Here is a 25,292-nt window from a genome sequence, read left to right on the forward strand (position 1 = left end):
TGGTATATTTTTTATTACATATTATCTGTTATACATTATTTTACATTACATATGTTATAATGAACATGAATATCTTTTTACAATAGCAAAGAGTTTGAAGTTAATTGGTAGACATGAAACTTGCATGTCTCTAATTGCCTCTTGCTGTTGATAGATTGGAGCATTGGTGACTAGTTCAGAATTCTGGTGTATTGTGCTATACTGATGCCCACAGAATCATTCTCTGCCTTAATGTTCTATAAGCCTGTGTGTGTGTGTGTGTGTGTGTGTATTTAATTTGAGAGACAGAGAAAGAGCAAAAGCTCCCATCCATTGGTTCACTCCTTAAATGCTCATAATGACTGGGTCTGGGCTGAGGCTAAAGCCAGGAGCCATAACTCAAATCAGGTCTTCCATATTTGTGGTAGGGGCCCAACTACTTGAGCTGCACCTGCTGCCTACCATGGTGTGTATTAGAAGGAAGCTAGAATTGGGAATGGAACTGAGCTTCAAAAGCAGGTTTTCCAATATGGGATGCAGGCATCCCAAGCAGTGTGTTTACTGATAAGCCAGTTGCCTGCCCTTGCCTGTATTACTTTCTATTTTGGAGATTGTCTCTATTAAATATGATACATTTGCCATTTTTCTAATTTACTGAGGATATTTTTATAGTATTTCTTACTGTTAGCATTCCCATTTCTAACCAATGTTGTATGTACACTTAGCTTTCTGTTTTATTTTCTTCATGGTTTGTTGGAAGATAAATAATTACTTCATTGGGACACTATAATTTCATTACGGTGTGATTCTGAAATTAATTAATTCCCCATTAATAAAAAAATAGAACTGACTGTGCTCATAGACAAACAAAAAAGTTAATCTCCTATTGCTTCTTTACAAGTCCTTTAGTTTTTAAGAAAATAATATTTAAAGGAATAAAATGGCCACTATATGTTTTCATACTTTGTGGTAGCCACTTATAACTTTGTTATTTTTAGGGTAATTGTAGATTTTTTTTCTAGTTTCTTTTTTTAAAAAATGTTATTTATTTGAGAGGCAGAGTTATAGACATAGGGAGAGACAAAGAGAAAGGTCTTCCATCCACTGATTCACTCCCCAAATAGCTGGGCCAATCTGAAGCCAGGAGCCAGGAGCTTCTTCCTGGTCTCCCATGCAGGTGTGGGGGCCCAAGTGCTTGGGCCCTTTTCTGCTGCTTTCCCAGGCCACAGCAGAGGGCTGGATCAGAAGAGGAACAGCCAGAATTAGAACTGGTGCCCACATGGGATGCCAGTGCCACAGGTGGAGGATTACCTACTGCGCCACAGTGCTGGCCCCTCTAGTTTCTTTTTTGTTTTGTTCTCAAGTAACTTTTTGGTCAGTGTTGAGTCTTTTTTCCCCCTGAAATAAGTTTATGGGCAATGTTTGGTCAGGTCCATGTATTTTTTTCTTTTGTAGGCACTTAAAAGTATAGTAAGGATCTTTTCATTGAAACAGGTTCATGCTGTTGGAGAAATAATGTCATAATTTGCTATTTCGCATACACCTTTGTTAAAAACAAATTATGAATATTGCTAATTTCTGTTGTTTAGGAATAATATGCCATCTGCAGAAGACAAGGTCACTAAACTTAAGGTGACTATGGTGGCCTGGGATCGCTATGACACCACAGTTATTACTGCAGTGAACAATTTCCTTTTGAAAGTATGGAATTCTTTTACAGGGCAGCTTCTTCATACATTATCTGTAAGTATTTTTAGGAGGGTCTGAGGTTTTTCATTGTTACTATTTTAGAGGTATCCTGTTTATTCTATGTTATATGAATAGTTTATTCAAGAAGTATAGGTTAAAGAAAGAAATAGCAGAAAAGGGTTACATGTTCATTTTTCTTTTTAAAAATACAGTTTTCATAGTAAAATGCTGCAATACAGGTGTTTGTGATAGGAAAAGCTGATAGAAGTAATAGGAGAAAGAACATGGGTGCAGTTGATGTTTGACAGTTTTGTGTGATTGAATTCAAATTCCATTTAAAAGCCTTGTTTCACATCTGCTTCAGTGATCAATTTTTAAGTGTTTTAATGAGAGAAGGCCTAACGATTGCCATATAGTTTATACAGTGATAAGTAACAGGGTTTAGACTAACAACTCAACTCACCTTTTGTTGTGTACCATACATGATCCTTATTTGACTCATGTGTAAGATAATCAGCCCAAGGCCTCTGAGGTTCTAAAGATTTGTTTGATTGTGGGAGGAGTTGGAGTTTATCTTCATATACTTCCCAATCATTTTTCCTAATTAAAAAGTTGGTACTTTGTTATTGAGTTTTAGTTTTTCCTTTTATCTTTGAGTCAATGCTTAATTCATTTTGGCTTTCTCTATTCCCTGATACATTTATCTATTGGTGTGTCTAGAAAAGCTTGTATTGTTTGCTCCAGTGGGAATATAATATAGACCATATATGCATTATTAATTTTTCTGGTAACTACAATTAAAAAAGTAAACTATAGCAGGTAAAAACAATTTAAAAATATTTTCCAAATAGTAGCATTCTAACATGCAATTAATATAGAAATTATAACTGAAATGTTATTATATATTTTTTTCCATGCTAAACCTTTGAAATTTAGTGTGTGTTTCAACTTAAAGAATATCTCAGTTTGGACTAGCTGCATTTCAAATACTTAATAGCCATATGTGGCTAGCAGCTACAGTATTAAACAGTTCAAGCCTGTATCTCTAAAATCAGAATTTCAAAAGCTTTGCTGTAGTCATTGGTTTTATAGGTTCATGTAAAATTCTGTCTTAATAAGTACCTTAATTTAGAGTCTTGTTTTGTGGCTCTGTTTCCATGGTCTTAACATCTGTTTTCAGTGAATTTTACTGAAGGAATTTTAGAATACACATCCTTGTAACAGTCAAGTCTACTTAATTTTGATACAGTACTTAATTTTTCAGTTACAGCAGTTTTCACATTAGGGTCTCGGTGGGGCTTAAAGTTCTATTCAGCAAATGCTTTTTGACCATCCACTCTGTACAAGGCACTGGATTAGATGTTAGGAATAAATGGTAAATTAAACAGAGTTCTTTTCCTTCTGGGGTTAACAGTCTATTAAGTGAGAAGAACTTTTAATCAAATAATGTTAGGAAAGGAAAGTACAAGATGCTATGCCAGCTTCTACCAAGGTGACGAAATCTGGAGGAGGATCAGAGAAAGCTTCCCAAGAAAGTAAAGTTTTGCTTATGATTTCAAAGATAAGTAGGAATTACCTAGATTTCAGTTTGAATGTCACTCCTTGGATTAGGCCTTCCCTCATCAAATATTTCAACTTATCTTCCAGTCTTTGTCTTGTTAGATCACCTTGCTTTATTTTTTATCAGTGTTTATCACTACCTGATATTTTCTTGTTAAGTTTATTTGTTGTCCCTACATGGTAGGAGATCAGTAAATACTTTTAGGTAAGGAGGTTTGGAATTCCTTCTAGAAATCTGGAACTGCATGTACAAATGTCCTGAGGTAGAGCACAGAGAGAAGAAAACAGTCTGTCCAGATAAGTGTGAAGAAGTTAACAGGGACAAGAATATTCAAGGTGGTGTAGGATCTATTCTAAGATCAATAGGAAACGATTGAAGGATTTTATGGAATGGCATGAGTTTTGCTTTTGAAAAATACCTTGTAATTCTGACTGCTGTAGAACAAATAGATTGGTATGGGATAAGAGTGATTGTAGGAGTGCAGATAGATTGTAGGAGTCTACAGTCAGCCAGATGATACTAGTAGCCAGAATGAGGCATGATGATAATTTAGGCTTTTGTGGGGCGTTGGAAATAGAACTGTGATCAATAAAGACAAATTTGGCAGATGATAAATCTTAAAACATTACTGATTTGGACCAGGTGTTATAGCCCATGATCCAATGCCTATGCCCTAAGTCATATGACCAAAAACAACATTTCTGTTTAAAAGACTCTTTCCCACAATGTACTGAAATAGTTGTCTCATTATCATTTGAGTTTAATAAAGCACCTTTATTATTAACTGATTAGGGACATGAGATAATATTTGATATGTCAGAGTGATTGTAGAGCATGGAATTTTGTTATAGAAAGGAAGGAACCTCCTCAGTAGTTAGTGGGAAGAGCTTGGGTAAATTTTCAGCAGTGATGGTATTGTAATGGAATTAAGTCTATTCATCTAACACTCTACACTTTTTTTTTAAGATTTATTTATTTGAAAAATGCAGTTATAGAGAGGCAGATGCAGAGAGAAAAGTCTTCCATCCACTGGTTCACTCCCCAAACGACCACAATGGCTGGAGCTAGGCTGATCTGAAACCAGGAGCCAGAAGTATCTTCTGGGTCTCCCACGTAGGTGAAGGGGCCCAAGCACTTGGACCGTCTTCCACTGCTTTCCCATGCCATAGCAGGGAGCTGGATCAGAAATGAAGCAGCCAGGACTTGAACTGGTACCCATGTGGGATGCCAGCACTACAGGTGGCTGCTTTACCCAATATGCCACAGAACCAGCCCCAACACTACATTTTTAAAAAGATTTATTTATTTATTTGAAGGCAGAGTTAGAGAAAGAGAGCAAGAGAGTGAGACAGAAAGAGTGAGAGATCTTCCATCTGTTCGTTCTCTTCCCAAATAGCCACAATGGCTAGAGCTGGGCCAGGCTGAAGCCAGAATCGAGGAGGTTCTTCTGGGTCTCCCATGTGGGTGCAGGGGCCCAAGCACTTTGGCCATCCTTCGTTGCTTTCCCAGGCACATTAGCAGGGAGGTGGATTGGAAGTGGATCAGCCAGGACTCGAACCAGCACCCTTATGGGATGCCTACATCTCTGGCAGCAGCTTTACCTGCTATGCCACAATGTTGGCCCTGCATTTATTTTTTGATAAAATTTATTTTTTTTCATAATGGTAATATATTAGGACACTTTTTTCCAGCGTGATTTGAGATAAAAAGCAATTTTGAGGTTCACAGAATGATCTTCATTTCTAGAAGCTCCTGATGTATAATGTTCTGGTAATGTCTGTAAGTGAAATGTAGATTCACGTTGTTCTCTATGCTTTTCTAAGACTTGGAGCCTGTTGTTAATCATACAGTCTTTAGCCAGCTGTTAAGCCAAAAAAAAAATCAACAGTGATCTTAATCAGGTGTTGGCAAACTTCTTTGCAAGGCCAGATTGTAAATATTTTAGACTTTAAACATATAGTCTCTGTTGCATGTTCTTTGCTCTGTTTTATTTTCTTTTGTGTTTTGTGAGTTTTTTTTTTTACAACCATAAAAATTTAAAAGCCATTCTTAGCTTATAGGCTGTGTGTGCAAACCCATCTGGGAAATATATTAGTGCTTTTGGTATTACAGACGTTTTGATGATATGGATTCTTCTAATTCATGAACATGGAAGATTTGTCCATTTTTTTGTGTCTTCTTTCTTTAATGTTTTGTAATTTTCATTGTAGAGATCTTTGATGTCATTAACTAATTTTTTCCAAGATATTTAATTTTTTTTGTAGCTAGTGTGCTAGTGTGAATGGTACTGATCTTGAAGTTCTTTCTCAACCATGATATTGTCCGTGTATACAAAGGCTATTGATTTCTGTGTGTTAATTGTATATCCTGCCTCTTTTCCAAACTCTTTTATGAGTTCCAGTAGTCTCTTAGAACTTTTGTATCTGCTATATATAGAATCATGTCATCTGCAAAGAGGGATAGTTTAACTTCCTCCTTCCCAATTTGTTTCCCTTTGATTTTTTTTCTTGCGTAACAGCTCTGGTTAAAACTTCCAGGACTATATTGAATAGCAAAGGTAAGAGTGGGCCTTCTTGTCTGGTTCTGGATGTTAGTGGAAATGCTTTCAACTTTTCCCCATTCAGTAAGATGCTGGCTGTGGTTTGTCATAACTTGCCTTGATTGTGTTGAAGAATGTTCCTTCTATAACCAATTTGCTTAAGGTTTTCATCATGAAGTGATGTTGTATTTGATTAAATGCTTTCTCTTCATCTATTGAGATAATCATATGGTTTTTGTTCTTCAGCATGTTAATGTGATATATCACATTGATTGATTTACACATGTTTAACTATCCCTGCATACCAGGGATAAATCCCACTTGGTTTGGGTGGATGATCTTTCTGATGTGTTGTTGGATTCTATTGACTAGTATTTTGTTGAGGATTTTTACATCTATGTTCATCAGAGAAATTGGTCTGTAATTCTCTTTCTCTGCTGCATCTTTTTCATGCTTAGGAATTAAGATGATGCTGGCTTCATAGGAAGAATTTGGGAAGATTCCCTCCCTTTCAGTTATTTTGAATAGCTTGAGAAGAATTAGAGTTAGTTCTTTAAATGTCTGGTAGAATTCAGCAATGAAGCCATCTGGTCCTGGGCTTTTCTTTGTTGGGAGGGTATTTATTACTGATTCAATTTCCATCTTGGTTGTTGGTCTGTTTAGGTTTTCTATGTCTTCATGGCTCAATTTAGATAGGTTTATAGGAATCTATCCATTTCTTGTAGGTTTTCCAATTTCTTGGCATACAACTCTTTGTAATAATTTCTATTGATTCTTTTTATTTCTGTGGTGTCTATTGTTGTATTTCCTTTTTATCTCTAGTTTTGTTGATTTGGGACTTCTCTCCCTGTTTTTTGGTTTGTTGGGCCAATGATATATCAATTTCGTTTATTTTTTCAATAAAATGGTTCTTTGTTTCATTGATCTTTTGTATTTTGGGGGGGTTAATTTTGTTTATTTCTTCTAATTTTCATTATTTCTTTTCTCCTACTAGTTTTGAGTTTGGTTTGCTATTATTTTTCTAGGTCTAGGAGATGCATTGATAGCTCATTTATTTGGTGTCTTTGCAATTTCTTGATGTAGGCACCAACTGCTATAAACTTTCCTCTTAACACTACTTTTGCTGTATCCCATAAATTTTTTCTTAAAATTTATTTATTTGAAAGGCAGAGTTACAGAGAGTCACAGAGAGAGAGAGAGTGCGCGCGAGAGAGAGCGAGGTCTTCCATCTGCTGGTTCCCTCCTCAGATAGCCGCAAAATGGCCAGAACTGTGCCAATCCAAAGCCAGGAGCCAGGAGCTTCTTCGAGGTCTCCCATGCTGGTGAAGGGGCCATAAGACTTGGACCATCTTCTACTGTCTTTCCAGGCCGTAGCAGAGAGCTGGATGGGAAGTGGAGCAGCTAGGACTCGAACTGGCACCCAAATGGGATGCGGGCAGTGCCAGCCCCTCCCATAAGTTTTGATAAGTTGTATTGTCTTTATTCATTTCCAGAAATTTTATGATTTTTCTTTTGGTTTATTCTATGACCCATTGTTCACTCAGGAGCATGTTGTTCAGTCTCAATGCATTTGCATATGTTCTAGAGATTCTTGACTTTTGACTACTCCTCCTAATCTAAGATCTCTATATGCTGATTATTTTACTGAAAGGGAAACAACACAGAACATTGATTTTCAAACTGTTTAGTAGTCAATCTGTTTGTCAGATAACATTTTAATGGAATCCCCAAGTATAAAGTAGGTATAGAGCAGAGCCATTATGTTTTGTACTTTTAATCATTGGGCCTCCTCTCAAAATACAATTTGAATATCAGAGATAGTGCTGGCTGAAGAACAATGCAGGTTTGTCTCTTATCACTGTGTCAGGATAGGGTGTTAATGAACGATACTGTTTGTCACATTTTCTCTGGTCTTTTAAATAGTAGAGTCCTAGATAGCCACATTCCACTTCTGGGACCTGGTTAATGAGCTATAAATTTTGGACTATCTTTATTTTAACATCTTTCTTGTTCTCTTATTAAATACTTTATTAAATCAGAAATTATATATTATAGAACTCTAGCTGAATTATATTATTCTTCTAGTGTCCATGTAGTAAATGCTATTGAATTTGTGTCTATTAATTTATGTATATCATATTGATAGTGCTGCCAAGAACTTTTGGCCAAATAAACAGTATCCTCAGTATTGCCTTTCATTTTTAATATTGATTTTTATCATAGGGACATGATGATGAAGTATTTGTTTTGGAAGCACATCCATTTGATCAAAGGATCATACTTTCAGCAGGTCATGATGGGAACATTTTTATTTGGGACCTTGACAGAGGGACCAAAATTCGGAATTATTTTAACATGGTAAGGAAAATCCAAGTTCATATTATAACTGACTTCTCTTATATGATAACTTGGTAGTTAAAGCATACCCAGTCAGTACAAAAGAGCCTCTTGTTATCTATTTTTAGCTCTCTAATAATTTAGAGAATGACTCAAGACCTGAGAGTAAGGCCAATTGAAAATTAGGCCTTTCAGAATAACTGTGTAATCCTGGTGTTAGCGTTTTCCAAATTCTGGTCCCTAGCTCAGAACTCTAGAAACTCTGATGTGTTTTTTTTAAAGATCTTATTTATTTATTTGAGAGGTAGAGCTACAGACAAACATAGAGACAGAGAGGACGGTTTTCCATCCACTGGCTTACTCCCCAAATGGCCACAAAGGCTGGGGCTGGGCCAGACCTAATCCAGGACCAGGAGCTTCTGGGTCTTCCACGTAGGTGCAGGGGCCCAAAGCTTTTGGCTATCTTTGACTGCTTTCCCAGGCCATAGGCAGAGAGCTGGATTGGAAGAAGAGCAGCTAGGACACGAACTAGAGTCCATATGCTGCACTGAGGCTGAGGCTGAGCCTACTATGCCACAGCGCCGGCCCCTCAGATGCATTAAACTTTTGCGTTAACACCTATCCAAAACCACAAGAAGATTAATATTTAAAATATAATCTTAATTTGTGAATTACGATAATTATTGTAATACTTATATTTGCCTCTGGTAAAACCTATATCGCTTAGTTTCTACTCAGAAAGTGATTTGGCAAACAGATTTGGGTATATGGATGCTGTTAAGATATATTCCTTACAAATCATGGAAAAGTATGGTAAGCTGTCTCTTCTCCCACTAGAACACCTTTCTTTGGTGATATGATTACTCATATCCTCCATATTTAATATTCTCTTCTCAAGTACAGTTCTAATTAAACATTTCTATATTGTTGTTTGGCCTGAAACTCATTTTTATAGACTATACAATCCAGAGCATTAATAATACTCTCTATTTGTTGTTGCTAAAATTGAACTCTGTGCTTTAATTTTAGAATGGTTATCTATCTTGTGTGAAAATTACTCTTATTGTGACTCCTCTGAATTTCAGATTGAAGGCCAAGGTCATGGTGCAGTGTTTGATTGTAAATTTTCACCAGATGGAAACCATTTTGCCTGCACAGATTCTCATGGGCATTTGCTGCTTTTTGGTTTTGGATGCAGTAAATATTATGAAAAGGTTAGTATATTTAATTTTTGTTATTGACTAAAATTTGAGAATCTATCATTTACAAGTTTTATTCAAAGTCTTCCAGTTCATATGGATTGTTGTGTGTCAGTAGATCTAAAATAGGAAAGTTGTTTTTCTTGGTAAAGCTTCTCATCATTGCCAGAACATCAGATGTGGCAGTGTAAATGGCTTCTGAGATACAGGGTAATGTGTATATAAAAATTCATTAGGAAATCCTTTTGATTAGAACATATTTTCTACTGCTTTATAAGTGTAATGGCAGAGTAATTCTAGCAGATTGTACCCTCTACATGTAAATTGGGAATTGGGAATAAACAGCAAGTGACTAATTATGTTAATTTTCTTGGTTGGCTATTTTACCTATTGTTGATATTGTTAAAATAGGTTAGAGGCTCATTTAATTGGTTCATTTTATTTTGTTAGTTGTGAATTTAGGATAGATTATCTGATTTTAGAGTTGGAAGAAAACTCAGAAACATTGAAATTGGTTTAGTACTTTTATTGCTTTTGAGTGTGTTTTTAATTTGATTGATATTCTCCTATCTCACTGTGTATATTTCATCTGTCTTCATTTGAATAAAAATAAGCAAGGACATGATTTTTGCAACTTTGATAAAAATAACTATTTACTGGTATATTTCTTCCTATTATGGTTTGAAAAATATAATCTAGGGCCAAAAAGTAATGCAGATTTTAGAATTTAAGGAAGAAATTAGTGAATTACCATCCAGGTAATGTGCTTTTATGGCACAAAGGCTACCAGAGAATGTAAGAATTGTCTGATGTGAAAAATGCATTTGCTCTAGGAATGAAAGTAAGTGCTTGTCTATAAATTCTTGGTGTGTAATACTAAAAATCTCTTGAAGATTCCAGATCAGATGTTCTTCCACACGGATTATCGACCTCTTATCCGTGATGCCAATAACTATGTATTGGATGAACAGACCCAACAAGCTCCTCACCTTATGCCTCCCCCATTCCTGGTGGATGTTGATGGAAATCCTCATCCTACAAAATTTCAACGGCTAGTACCGGGACGAGAAAATTGTAAAGATGAGCAACTTATACCACAGCTGGGATATGTGGCTAATGGTATGTTATTTCCAAAAGTCCATTTAAAACATTTAAAATATATTTAAATTTAACATTTAATTTTAAAACATGCAAAATTATATATTTGCTGTTGTTACCTTTGTGATAATGTACACACCGCTATACTCTGGAGTAGATTATAATGTTTCATCTACTACTTCTATTAATTTTCAGTTGCATTATACTTTTTACCTTATCAGAGTACTTTTTCTTTATCTTACCTGAACACAGATAAGTAGGTTCGGACAAATACAAGAAGATGCTCAAGCAGAGAATACATTGACCTACCTCCTTAGAAACCCTAAATATATATGACCCTGTTGTTCCATGTTATGTCAGCTTTTTGTTACTTTATTTTTTAAGATTTTATTTATTTGAGAGGTAGAGTTACAGAGAGAGAGAGACAGAGACAGAGACAGAGACAGAGACAGAGAGAAAGGTCTCCCATCTGCCAGGTCACTCCTCAAATGGCCACAACAGCCAGAGCTGGGCCGATCCAAAGCCAGGAGCCAGGAGCTTCTTCTGGGTCTTCCATGTGGGTGCAGGGGGCTAAATACCTGGGCGATCTTCCACTGCTTTCCCAGCCACAGCAGAGAACTGGATCAGAAATGGAGCAGCCGGGACACAAACCGGCGCCCCTATGAGATGCCGGCTCTGCAGGCAAAGGCCTAGCTTACTGTACCACAGCACTGGCCTCTGTGTTACATTAACTAAAATACATCAGAGGATCTACTTAAGAAAGAAGGAAGTTTATTTATTTTTGGCTTACAGTTTTGGAGGTTCACAGTGCAAAAGCAGGTGGCCCCATTGGCTTAGGTATCTGGTAAGGCTGGAAGATGGTGGAGGGAGTATCATATGGGCAAGCCAGGAAACAGGGAGACACTGGCAGTACACTCTGTGTGGTCTCTCCTTGTAATGCCATCATCATGATACTCTCATGGGGCTCTACCCTATCTACCTAATCCAATCCAATCACTTTCTAAGGCCCCATCTTTAGATACCAAAATTGGATTAAGTCCCATTATTAATACATAAACCATTTGTCCAGTAACTATTAACATGGGACATCGAAGTTTAAACATCTGCATGAGATTGAGGAGCCAGATCCAGTTAAAAACATAATATATGTGGTATTGACTTCTAGTAATGACTAAGTGCACTAACGTAATGCATCGAATGTTTACAAATGGTGAAATTGTATTCCATTGTGCTGATATTTTAGTTGCGAGTCCATACTTAATGAACTGAAGTAGAGCAAACTTCAAAAACCATAAGCTAGAAAGTACCTATTTACCTATTTTCATGTTTGAAATGCAAATTTATTGGAATGGTGCTTGATTGGAGATGGACAATAGAATAAAACATTGGAGTAAGCTATTCTCTAGCAAAACAATTTGTTCTTTTTTCATTGGCATATTTCCACTATTCATATTGCCATTTCCAACCCCCAACCCCTCCTGCCTCTCTACCCTGTAGAATACTTTCCTATCTCAATTGGGTACTTTTAGTTGTTTTCTTTTTTTCAGTTCTAAGGTAGTGAGTTATTGATTTGCAAATGGAATTTTATTTTCTTCCTGGGGAATTAAGGCTTGAATTGACTTTTATAGTGAAATACTACATGCCTTTTTTATGCCCTTTGTCATAAAGGTTTGTAGAACAATGAAATGATATTGCAGATCTGCCAGTAGTTACTCTCATGGTGTTAAATTTATTAACCAAAAAGAAGAAAAAATTAAATATTAAATGGGAGATAAAACTGAAAATATTTGAACAAAATAATCAGTAATTTATCACATGCCATAGGGATCTAATCACTTGTTATGCAACTGGAAAAACAGGGCTATGATGTATTTAAGAAAGGAAAAGATTTAAGGTTTTCATTCAAAAGCAATTTTGTATAATAAATTAATTTTTCTACTTATCAAGGCTCTGAGATGCTTACAGAAGGCAATATTTGAAAGACTAATTTTGGCTTCTTTGAGAAAGAAAACATTCACATTTTAGTTATTTGTGGTTGAACTTGTTGAAACCTTACTTTAATTTTTATTCCCAGCTGGCTTGGAATATACTATGCAGAAATATATTTTAAAATGAATGATTTAACTTTAATAATTGTTTTTAAGGTGATAAGGTCCTCATAATACTAATTTGAAAACATTTGGTAAAATGAAACATATAAGCTGTCATATCAACAATTTAGTAAATGTTTTATTTGATACATTATTTTCATGTTTATCCTATTTTAATTGCATAAAAATTTGTAGATTAAGTTTGTGATGCTAAAATGTAAGTAATTTTGTGACTTTATATCTTTGGTCTCATTAAGGTGATGGTGAGGTTGTAGAACAGGTAATTGGACAGCAAACTACTGACCAAGATGAAAGCATTCTTGATGGAATAATAAGGGAGCTACAGAGAGAACAAGATCTGAGACTAATTAATGAAGGAGATGTTCCACATTTTCCAGTTAATAGATCATACCCTGTTAATGGTGGTAAGTATTTATATATTTATAAAAGGTATCTTGCATACATTTTAAGTATTTTCCTTGTACCAGATAATTACATGTGAAAAATGTGTTTAGAAATAAAATAGCATTATTCTTAATTTACACTTGTGATATTGTGTATACGAAATTGCCAAAATTTCATTATCATTTGTGATGAAAAATGACTTATTGTCTTCCGAGAAATATAGCTGGTGTGTTTTAATATATTGTTTTCTTTCTCTCAGTGATTTATTTGCACTATTCAATTTTTTTAACTGTTGTTTTTTGTCAATTCGTTTCCACTGTTTTTTTTTTAAAGATTTATTTATTTATGTGAAAGTCAGAGTTACACAGAGAGAGAGACAGAGAGGCAGAGAGAGAGAAGTCTTCCATCTGCTGGTTCACTCCGCAGTAGGCCGCAACAGCCGGAGCTGTGCCGAGCCAAAGCCAGGAGCCAGGAGCTTCCTCCAGTCTCCCACGTGGGTGCAGGGGCCCAAGGAATTGGACCATCTTAGACTGTTTTCCCAGGCCACATCAGGGAGCTGATTGGAAGTGGAGCAGCCGGGACTCGAACCAGCACCCATATGGGATGCTGGCACTGCAGGCAGTGGCTTTACCCACTATGCCACAGCGCCGGCCTCTTCATTTTTGTTTTAAGAAGTGAGGTACTGCAGTGAGTTTTTATGGGGACTGACCTGTAAAGTTTTCAAAATTAAAATCACCTTAAGTTTAGAGATTACTACCCCAAAACCTGATCCTCTTTTATTGAGAGAAAAACAGCTTACCACTCTCTTCTCCTGAATTTATAAAAATACACCTTAAGACAGGAAGCACTCTTAAAGAATACAGATATAACTTCTGAAATAACTTTTACAACAGTTTGATCTTAAATACTATAAGAAGTTACTGCACATTTACTTATCTTAAAATGAATATTCCTATTATATCTTTTCCTTTGCTTTATGAAATGTGCCTATGTCTTTTATGTAAAACTTGTGTTAGTTTTACCCTTATCAAGAGCCACTAGTCTTACTTCAAAATGCAGTCATTTTATGGGAATTTATGCAGATTTGGCTCTTTATATTTAAATGGGATAATTTATTTGGGCAAGATGGAAATTTGGGTTCCACATAAATTAATAACATGATTTAAATTTGAGATGGTTCACAGAGTATTATACTGCTTTATGGAGTTTTTTCAGCCTCCCATAAAATCAAAATAAATACATTTCTTCATTTGGGTCACTTGGAAGACCTAACTGAGATGAATTTTACTGAACTTGGAACATGATAAGTGGGCTGATAGTCTTACATATCCAGGTCTTTTGTTTCTAAGACATAAAAGTTTCTTAGGTCCCTAATGTAGACATCCATTAATAAAATCAATATTCAGCTCTTCCTTAAATCTAGGTTTCTGTGAATAGATTTGAAATGCCATTAGTCAAAGGGGTCCCACACTTCAATTTGCAGTGGTCATTTAATTTTTTTCTGGTGTTTATTTTCACAGTTGAGTATTTCAGTTTCCATTTGTGTTTTCTTTGCAAGTATAAAAGAAAAAATAGCAGAAACCCTGATGGAAGAATTTTTAACTTTTTTAATTCTGTCATTGCTCATCAGTCTTGCAAATGAAAACATTTTTTAAAGATTTATTTTATTTATTTGAAAGGTAGAGTTAGAGAGAGAGAGAGCGACAGAGAGATGGAGAGAGGGGGAGACAAAGAGAGAGAGAGAGAGGTCTTCCATCTACTGGTTTACTCCCCAGATGGCTGCAATGGCTGGGGCTGGGCTGGCTTAAGCCAGGAGCCAGGAACTTCATCTGGGTCTCCCATGTGGGTGCAATGGCCCAAGGACTTGGACCATCCTCTGCTGCACTCTCAGGCACGTTAGCGGGGAGCTAGATCAGAAGTAGAGCAACTGGGACTCGAATCGGCACCTATTATGGAATGCTGGCACTGCAGATAGTGGCTACACCATAGCACTGGCCCCACAAATGAAATTAATGTTGATTTTCTTCATTTACATAGTTTATATTATTAATTTTAAAAGGTTTTTAAAAATAGTTATTTATTTATTTGAAAGTCAGTTACAGAGAGACAGGGATAGAGATTTTCAATTCACTGGTTCACTCCAGATGGCCCCAATGGCCAGGAGCCAGGAGCTTCATCCAGGTCTCCCACATGGGTGGCAGGGGCCCAAACACTTGGGCCATCTTCCACTGCTTTCCCAGGCCATTAGCAGGGAGTTGGATCAGAAGTGGAGCAGCCAGGACTCGTACCAGTGCCCGTATGGGATCCTGGCATCATGTGCATCAGCTATACCTACTACACCACAATGCTGGTGCCTATTTTTGAAAGCTTTGTTGAACTATTATTCAGAAATATTTTAATGAAGTAAAAAAATTAGAATTTATATTAAAAACCTGATTCCTGGACTAGAACTCATAATATTTTTAGCTCTCCCGAGTCACATTGAATATGTATTTGTATTTAATGAATACTTAGTTAGATACTAGGTATGAAACTTCTTTGAAACAAACCATAAGATGTATACAAATTCTAAACACTTTTTCAGTGCCTACTTTATTCATAACAGTATAAACAATATAAACAAAGGGGTAACAAAACTTCTAGCAGTACTATCTCTGAATTTCCTATTTTATTTATATTATTGACTTAAAAAGTATGGTATCTTTTCTTCAAAAAGCAATACTTTACTTGTTTTTGTTTTAGCTCTGAGAAGTCCAAATATAGACATATCTTCTTCCTCAAATATTGGGCTCCGACGTAGTGGTCAAATTGAAGGTGTCCGGCAAATGCATAATAATGCTCCTCGGAGCCAGATGGCCACTGAAAGAGATCTCATGGCATGGAGCAGGAGAGTGGTGGTCAATGAATTAAATAATGGGATTAGTAGGTGAGTCATGAGCATAACATTCTGAAGAAACTTTAAAGCATTTTTTAAGTAAATGAAGTGTACTTTCTTAGTCTAGTGACGGAGGTATTTTTTAATCTAGTTATGTATTTTTTCTGTATTATCCCACTTAGTTAACTAGTCCATAGCAAATATTTTGATAAGTATCTTTAATTTGTTTTAAAGCTTTGTGATAAATGCTTTGGGGAATACTGAAAATGCAAAGCATGATCATTCTATGAGTTCATAATACAAATAGTAAGTTAGAAATCATAGAAGTCATATGTGATTAAGTATATGTGATCTTAAATTCAATGGTGGTCCCGAGGAGAAGGTCATCAGCTGAATATTATAGCAACTGAGGAGACCAGTGTAGATACCTCCTGGACTCTAGTACTTAGAGTATGTTTAGAAATGTCATTTAGGTAGAATACATTGATGAAAGGATTTCATTAGGATGAACTTCACACATGCAGTCACTATCCTTATAGCAACTGGAAATACAAGAGGTCTTCAAAAAGTTAGTGAAAATACATATTATGAAAAATCTATGTATGATTTTCAAAAATTTTTACACCAAAAATAAAATTCTTAGTTATATTTTTTCCATGATTTTTTTGAAATACCCTTATAGATTTAGAAAAGACAAAAACTATACTGACAGAGAACATGTTTCATTTTAATCATATATCTCCCTAATGAAAGCTTTTACCAAATGAACCAGAGTAACACAATCAATTTGAATCCACTTTTTCTCTTTTTGCTTCCTCTTATAATTAGGTGGCAGCAATAAGAAAAATGAATATATAACTAATTTATTTATTTTTAAAGATTTATTTATTTATTGGAAAGGCAGAGTTATAGAGAGTCAGAGGGAGAGAGAGAGAGAGAGAGAGAGAGAGGTCTTCCATCCATTTGTTCACTCCCCAAATGGCTACAATGGCCGGAGCTGGGCTGATCTGAAGCCAGGAGCCAGGAGCTTTTTCCAGGTCTCCCATATGGGTGCAGGGGCCCAAGGACTTGGATCATCTTCCACTGCTTTCCAGGCCATAACAGGGAGCTGGATCAGAAGTGGAGCAGCCAGGACTTGAACCAGCGCCCATATGGGATGCTGGCACTGCAGGTAGTGGCTTTACCTGCTACACCACAGCGCTGGCCCCACTAATTTATTTATTGAATGCTAAATTCTGGAGGTAGAGTAATTCCAAACTTCGTAAATGGATGCTGGTACATCAGTGTTTATTTCAGCATTGTTCATAATAAGAAAAGGGTGGAAATAACTCAGATGTCCATTAGCAGATGAATGGATAAAAATATGTGGTATATCTGTATAGTGTAATTTTATCCACCCATAAAAAAGAATGAAAATCTGTTACCTGCCACAACATGTATAAACATGGTAAACATGCTAAGTGAAAAGCCAGATAAAAATACAAATGTTGTATGATTCTATTTACATGAAATATCTAGACTATGTAAATTAACGGAAACATGAAGTATATCAGAAGTTGTCATGGGCTGAAGAAGGGGAAAATGGGGAGCTACTGCTTATTGGTTACTGAGTTTATTGTAGAAGTGGTTAAAAAGTTTTGAATATAGATAGTGGTAATGATTGGTTTCCAACATTTTGAATGTTGAAGTAAGGTAGTTAAAATGGCAAAGTTTTCATTTAAAATATTTATGTTATTTGACTCTTAAAAGGTTGGTTTGCTTTCTAATAACTTTCTGTTACTTTGACTTTTGTTTTGTTATTAGGGTACAAGAAGAATGTCGAACTACAAAAGGTGACATAGAAGTTAGTCTGTATACAGTAGAAAAGAAGAAAAAGCCATCTTATACTACTCAAAGGGTAAGTTTACTTTTACAGTACTTTAGAATATACCACTTGAAAGTATTTTCAGATACCAGATTTTTGAAAGGCAGCAGTTATACATTCAGAGACAGTTTTAATAGGTATCTCAATATAGGGAACCTAGTCTTTTGGACCCAAATTGAAATGGTGAATAATGTTATACAAACTCACTATTATCTTTCCATCCCCCAAATCTAGGACATGTGGTCATTGTATGTATAGACTCTTGTATTGAAATGCTATTTCCAGGGCCAGCGCTGCGGCTCACTAGGCTAATCCTCCACCTAGCGGCGCCGGCACACCGGGTTCTAGTCCCGGTCGGGGTGCCGGATTCTGTCCCGGTTGTCCCTCTTCCAGGCCAGCTCTCTGCTGTGGCCCAGGAGTGCAGTGGAGGATGGCCCAAGTCCTTGGGCCCTGCACCCGCATGGGAGACCAGGATAAGCACCTGGCTCCTGCTTTTGGATCAGCGCAGTGCGCCGGCCGCGGCGGCCATTGGAGGGTGAACCAACGGCTAAAAGAAGACCTTTCTCTCTGTCTCTGTCTCTCTCACTGTCCACTCTGCCTGTAAAAAAAAAAAAAAAGAAAAGAAATGCTATTTCCATATGGTTAAAGTAGAGCCTTAAAAATATCACTTGATCAGTAATCACAATAAAAAACAAGTGATCAGATACTATAGGCCTGAGGTTGAAAGTTATGGCCCAGGGACTAAATCCAGCCTATATCCTGTTTCTGTTAATTAAGATTTATTAGAACCTGGTCACACTTATTCATTTTTATCTTATCTGTGGCTGCTTTCATGTTATACAGAAAGTTCAGTAGTTGCAGCAGAGATTGGATGAACTGCAGAGCCAAAATTATTTATACTCAGCATTTACAGAACATTGCTACCTCTGCCATAGACCCATTCCTGTCCTACTTAATCATATAGGAGCAAACTGATCTATACATTGGAAAGTGCTGGATTCATATTCCCAGTAGAAACTGCTAAGCAGTGAGTAGGATTTCCGTACTCCATTAAATACGTAGTGTTAGCTTCTTATTAGTGCTATTATGTTCACCATACTAGCAGCAAAGGAATGTATAGTTTTATTTCTAGATCTAACCATAAATTCTGTAGAATTTACAGTCTAGGATGATTTTCACATTTTTTAGATATTTATCCATTGTATTTTACTTTTATTTTTTAATTTTAAGTATTTATTTAATGACAGAGTGATGGTGGGGGGAGGGGTTGCGTTGAGAGAGTGAGATTCCATCTGCTGGTTCACTCCCCAAATGCCCATAGCAGCTGGGGCTGGTCCAGGCTGAAGCCACAAGCTTGGAGCTCCATCCTGGTCTTCTACATAGGTGGCAGAGAGCCAAGTACTTAAGCCGTCCTCTGTTGACTTCCTAGCCACATTAACAGGGGGGTAGATTGGAAGCGAAGCAGCTGGGACTTGAACTAGTGCTCCTATACAGAATGCTGTCATTGCAGGCAGTAGCTTAGCTCACTGTGCTATAATGCCAGCCCCTATACCCTGACTTTCAAATGTTTTATCAGTATTGATAATCACATGGTTAGGTTATTTTTTAAAACATTAATTTATTTATTTGAAAGGCAGAGAGAGAGAGATAGATATCAATTTTCTATCTGCTGGCCCACTCCCAAAATGGTAACAACAGCTAGGGCTGGGCCAGGCTGAATCTAAGAGCTTCATCTGGGTCTCCCATGTGGGTGGCAGGGGCCTAAGCACTTGGGCCATCTTCTACTGCTTTTCCAGGCACGCTAGCAGGGAGCTGGATCAGAAGTAGAGCAGCTCAGACTCTAACTGGTACCCATATGGGATGCCCATCACAGGTAATAGCTTAACCAGTTATGCCACAATGCTGGCCTCAAGGTTAGGTTATTATCAAGAGGAATATCTTCAGATATTCTTAGATCATTTTGAATTCTGCTTCTTAATTTCTGGTTTGTTTTTTTTTTAGCTTATTTGATTTTCTCTAGTAAGTTTATTTTGGAATTTTTAAAAAAAGGATTTTATTTATTTGAAAGGCAGAGTGACAGAGAGAGAGAGAGATAGAGAGAAAGAGATCTTCCATCCTTTGGTTGATTCCCCAAATGGCCATGATGCTTAGGGTTGGGCCAGATCAAAGCCAGCAGCCAGGAACTCATCCAGGTCTTCAAGTAGGGTTTGGGGATCCATCTTCTGCTGCCTTCCTAGGTGCTGGATCAGAAGCAGAAGAGCCAGTGCTCCAGTATGCAATCAGGTGTCATAGGTGGTAGCTTAAAATGTTGAGCCACAAGGCTGGCCTTTTGAGGTTTGTTTGTTTTTATTTGAGAGACAAAGTTACAGAGGGAGAGACAGATAGGTCTTCCATCTACTGGTTCATTCCCCCAATGGCCACAATGGCCGGAGCTGGGCTGATCTGAAGCCAGGAGCCAGGAGCATCCTCTTGGTCTTCCATGTGGGTGCAGGGACCCAAGCACCTGGGCCATCTTCACTGCTTTCTCAGACCACAAGCAGAGAGCTGAATCGAAAAAGGAGCAGCCAGGACATGAACTGGCTCCCATATGGTATGCTGATGCTGCAGGTGGTGGCTTAGCCCACTACACCACAGAGATAGCCCCTGTTTTTTTTTATGTTGTTTTGTTTTTGTTTTTGTTTTGCTTCTTAAACAGATTTTGAATGGCTCAGGTTCATGATTTTTGTTCTTTTTCCCTGCTAAGTTGATTTATCAAACATCAGATTTGTCTACAACTAATAAAATACTGAATTTTGAAGACATTTTTATTTTGAAAATAAGAAACATTGCACTGTGGCATAGCAGGTGAAGCTGCTGCCTGCAATGCCGGCATCCCATATGGTTCGAGTCCTGGCTGCTCCACTTCTGATCCAGCTTCTGGCTAATGTGTCTGAGAAAGCAGCAAAAGGTAGCCTAAGTGCTTGCACCCCTGCAACCACATGGGAGACCTGGATGAAGCTCCTGGTTCCTGGCTTCTGCCTGGCCCAGCCCTGGTCATTGTGGCCATTTGGGGAGTGAACCAGTGGTTGGAAGACTTTTCTTTATCTCTCTCTCCTCTCTCTGTCTCTGTCTCTCTCTCTCTAACTTCCGCTTTCAAATAAATATTTTTTTAAAAAAAAAAGAAACATTACATATAAGAATCTGACCTTTTGGGAAAAGATTTATTTATTTGAAAGGCAGAGTTACTGATGGAGAAGACAGAGATCTTCCATCCGCTGGTTCATTCTCCAAGTGGCTGCAATGATCAGGGTGGGGCCACGCCAAAGCCAGAAACTCGAACTCCCTCCGAGTCTCCTACATAGGTGGTGGGGGCCCAACCACTTGGGCCATCTTCTGCTGTTTTTCCAAACACATTAGCCAGGAGCTGGATTGGAAGTGGAGCATCGGGGATTCATTTGTGCTCAGATAGGATACCGGCTTAACCCTCTCAGCCACGAAGCCAGCCCCAAGAACCTGGCCCTTGATAGTAATTTATAAGACTTTTAAACCTGTTTATTCCTTATTACGTATTAGGGTTACAGCCTTGCCATATGGTATTTTAGTAATAATGCTTTATACTTATAAAAGTGAGAATAAAATAGTCTTTGCTTTAAATTTTAGTTGCTAAAATGTTTATTTTGACCTGTTTACTACATGAATATGCTGTCAGCTCGTGGTATTAATCATGATGACTCAATTTCTTTTCTCCTACATTGTTCCCAAATGGTAGGACTAAATCTCAATGGTGTGTGAGAGATTGAACATGGCTTTTGTTTGTATATGCATATTGGTGTACCTTTCTATGTTCCAAAAGTGAAATTGTAAAACATTTAAAGGGATTACTTTGAGTGTTTTCCCTGCTATTGGTATAAGTAATCTAAAATGTATTCTATTATTTCACTTCTTCATTTTTAACCACTATCTCATGATGTTTTTCTGTGTGGAGAATTAGACTGAATTAATTCTAAAGATCTTTCTCAGCTTTTTAGATTCTTATAAATGCTGGTCTACAGTGAGTAAAAGTATAAATACTTAAATCTAGTTATGTATTAAACACTTTAGCAAGTTTTGTTAGTTTTTAAAAAACTAAGAGTTACATGTACATTTTTTTTTGACAGGCAGAGTTAGAGAGAGACAGAGAGAAAGGTCTTCCTTTCCATTGGTTCATCCCCCAAAAGGCTGCTACGGCCAGTGTGCTGCGCTGATCCGAAGTCAGGAGCCAGGTGCTTCCTCCTGGTCTCCCATGTGGGTGCAGGGCCCAAGCACTTGGGCCATCCTCCACTGCCTTCCCGGGCTACAGAAGAGAGCTGGACTGGAAGAGGAGCAACCGAGACAGAACCGGCACCCCAACTGGGACTAGAACCCGGGGTGCCGGTGCTGCAGGCGGAGGATTGGCCTAGTGAGCCGCGGCACTGGCCATCATCAGTCTTTTTTAAAAAATATATTTATTTTTTTAATTATTTGCAAAGGCAGAGTTACAGAGAGGCAGAAGCAGAAGGAAAAAGGTCGTCCATCTGCTGATTTACTCCCCAAATGGCTGCAGTAGTCGGAGCTGGGCCAGTCCGAAGCCAGGAGCCAGGAGCCTCCTCTGGGTCTCCCATGCGGGCACAGGGGCCCAAGTACTTGGGCCATCCTCCACTGCCTTCCCAGGCCAAAGCAGAGAGCCAGATTGGAAGTGGAGCAGCCAAGACCCCAACCATCGCCCATATGGGACTCCAGCACCGCAGGTGGCGGCCCTACCCGCTACACCACAGTGCCGACCCCAAGAGTTACATGTACATAAGCACTCAAGTGATGTCCTGCTTCATCCTTTATGAATAATATAAACTCTGTAGGAACATTCTTGTAGCTTAGACTTTCATTGCTGTCTTTAATTTGATCACAAAGCTTTCAAAATGGGAAGGTGACTAATATTAGTGGAAGATAGTTAAATATATACAAATATAGTTATATATTGGTTTTCTTTTTGAGAACTTATCCTTCTATCCTTCTCTTCCTCCGTGTAATTGATTTGCTTTATATATTTCCATTTTTACATGTACACTGAGCTTTTCTTTTTAAAAAATTCCTTTTCTGTCTCATTTACAGAATGATTATCAGCCTAGTTGTGGACGATCTTTACGAAGGACACAGCGCAAGCGTCAGCATACTTATCAAACACGTTCCAACATGGAACATAATTCACAAGCATCATGTCGAAATTCAGGTGTACAGGAAGATTCAAACAGTTCCTCAGAGGTTAGATATCCGCTGTTATTTATTCAGTGTGAAATTTTGTTTACTGGTTTGTATCATACATTTTGATTACTTGCAAGACTCACTTCTTTAATAGAAAATTATTTTAATGATTATCTTGTAAGAGGTTTATTCATTAATATGGCATTTAATAGACAATTTTGGGCAACATACTGAATTCCTTTAGATGTCTTCTCTAAATAGTATGTACATAAGATTCCTTGGTGAGGATATCAAACATGGCAGCAAAGTTTGGCTTTTGATAGTGAGAGAAGAAAGAGTAAATCTGCCTGGAAATGAAAAGAAGTGGAATACAAACAATGGTAATAAATGAAACACACCCAGAACCTATTGTCTGTGTAATCAGCATAATATACACATTTTCTGTTGTCCATGTCACCAGTCATGGAGTTTGGAGTTTGCCAAGTGTTGATTTTCCTTAGATGTACCTTTTTTATGATAATGACTATAGAATATAGTAATTATTTTCTTCTTGTTTTGTTTTCCAATACTTTCATTTTGTTTCTTTAACAACTCTGTTAAGTATATGATGAGGGGTTAATCATGCATGGACAATGCAGGGTATTCCCATTCATCTGCCATACATAATTCTTAAATTTTCTTATCAAAAAATGTCCACTATTCTCTCTTATGGAAATCTTGACCTTAAAACAATAATTCTGTGCAGTATTTTAAAAACAATGTTGTTAGCATTTGGAGGGTTATTGTATCTTTGGATTTGAGAAACCTATTCAGTCTTTGAAATAATAAAGATGTCTCATGTTGATAAGTTAGTATTATGTCAGCAATTTAAAAATATAACTAGTATTTCTCTCTGTCTCTCTCACTGTTTAACTCTGCCTGTCAAAAAAAATAACTGGTAGTCTTAATTGTGAAATATAAATACATGTTGAAAAATAATTGGGAAGCTGGCGCTGCAGCTCACTAGGCTAATCCTCCGCCTGCAGCGCTGGCACCCCGGGTTCTAGTCCCAGTTGGGGTGCCGGTTCTGTCTTGGTTGCTCCTCTTCCAGTCCAGCTCTCTTCTGTAGCCCGGGAAGGCAGTGGAGGATGGCCCAAGTGCTTGGGCCCTGCACCCACATGGGAGACCAGGAGGAAGCACCTGGCTCCTGGCTTCGGATCGGCACAGCGCGCCGGCCGCAGCGGCCATTTTGGGGGTGAACCAATGGAAAGGAAGACCTTTCTCTCTGTCTCTCTCTCTCACTGTATAACTCTGCCTGTCCAAAAAAAAAGAAGTAAAAAAATAATTGGGTACATTTTCACTAGAACTTTTTGTTGGGGAATAGAAAGTATTGTAAAATAGGTACTGGCTTGCCAATTAATAATATTCTAGCTAATAATAAACCTGTTATCTCAATTATTGATTCTTTGTTTTAGGAAGATGAAACTGTTGGCTCTAGTGATGCTTCTGTTGAAGATCCTGTTAATGAATGGCAAAGTGAAAGTTCTTCAACGTAGGTTTAATGGTTTTGACTTGCTCAAAATTATTCAACTGTTATAATGTAAAATTAGGCTTGACTGGAATTTTTAGTTTTAAAAATATTTTATGGAGTGAATGTTTTGCCTAGTATTTAAGACATCCCTTTTCTATATTGAGTACCTCAGTTTGATTTCCAGCTCTGGCTCCCAGTTCCAGCTTCCTGTCAGTGCAGCCTCTGAGAGGTAGCAGATCAAATTGTTAGATCCCTGTCATCCACTCTGGAGACCTGGGTTGAGTTTTATGGCTTCATCCTGGCCCAGTTCTGGTCCTTGTGGGCATTTGGGGAATGAAAAGTAGATGAGAGCTCTGTCAGTCTCTGTGTGGGGGTGTTTGTGCGTTTCTCTCTGTCTCTCTTTCTCTCAAATAATAATGTATAATAGAAATAATACTGGGCTAGAAGCCTAGAAACGTGTTGTTTTATACTCACTTTTCCAATAGATTAAAGATTTACTTTATTTTAGTTGAAGGGCAGTTACAAAAAAAAAAAAAAAAAAAAACAGAGATCTTCCATCAGCTGGTTTGCTCTTCAAATGGACACAACAGCCAGGGCTGGGCCAGGCTGAAGCCAGGAACTCCATCCTGGTCTCCCACATGAGTGACAGAGCCCCAATCACTTGGGAAGTCTTCTGCTGCGTTCCCAAGCACATTAGCAGGGAGCTAAATTGAAAGAGGAGCAGCTGGGACTCCAACTGGTGCTCATATGGAATGCTGATGATGCGGTTGGTAGCTTAACTCCCTTTGTCACAATGCCAGTCCCTCCAATAGATTTTTGATGTTACTATGGACTTTCTAAGTTTCTTCATCTGTGAAATGTCTTTTTGTTAAATCAAGATGCTACATCTTAGCAACTATATATATTTATTTGTTAAAAAAAAAAACTCATTTCACTATTTCCAAGAGTAA

General features: G+C 37.5%; 1 protein-coding gene across 3 annotated transcripts in view; it reads left to right on the forward strand.

Annotated features, from left to right (window-relative positions):
- The window catches only part of BRWD3 (bromodomain and WD repeat domain containing 3), a 132,691-nt gene that overhangs the window by 66,913 nt on the left and 40,486 nt on the right, over positions 1–25,292 (forward strand). For all 3 annotated transcript variants that reach the window (XM_051827378.2, XM_051827379.2, XM_070066568.1), the window contains 9 exons: positions 1,569–1,722; positions 7,992–8,126; positions 9,191–9,319; positions 10,198–10,423; positions 12,750–12,917; positions 15,640–15,823; positions 17,576–17,669; positions 22,743–22,892; positions 24,287–24,363. In XM_051827378.2, coding sequence (XP_051683338.1) covers positions 1,569–1,722; positions 7,992–8,126; positions 9,191–9,319; positions 10,198–10,423; positions 12,750–12,917; positions 15,640–15,823; positions 17,576–17,669; positions 22,743–22,892; positions 24,287–24,363 — 1,317 coding nt within the window. The remainder of the gene's footprint in view (positions 1–1,568; positions 1,723–7,991; positions 8,127–9,190; positions 9,320–10,197; positions 10,424–12,749; positions 12,918–15,639; positions 15,824–17,575; positions 17,670–22,742; positions 22,893–24,286; positions 24,364–25,292) is intronic.

Source organism: Oryctolagus cuniculus, chromosome X (genome assembly GCF_964237555.1).
Source record: "Oryctolagus cuniculus chromosome X, mOryCun1.1, whole genome shotgun sequence".
Taxonomy (NCBI): Eukaryota; Metazoa; Chordata; class Mammalia; order Lagomorpha; family Leporidae; genus Oryctolagus; species Oryctolagus cuniculus.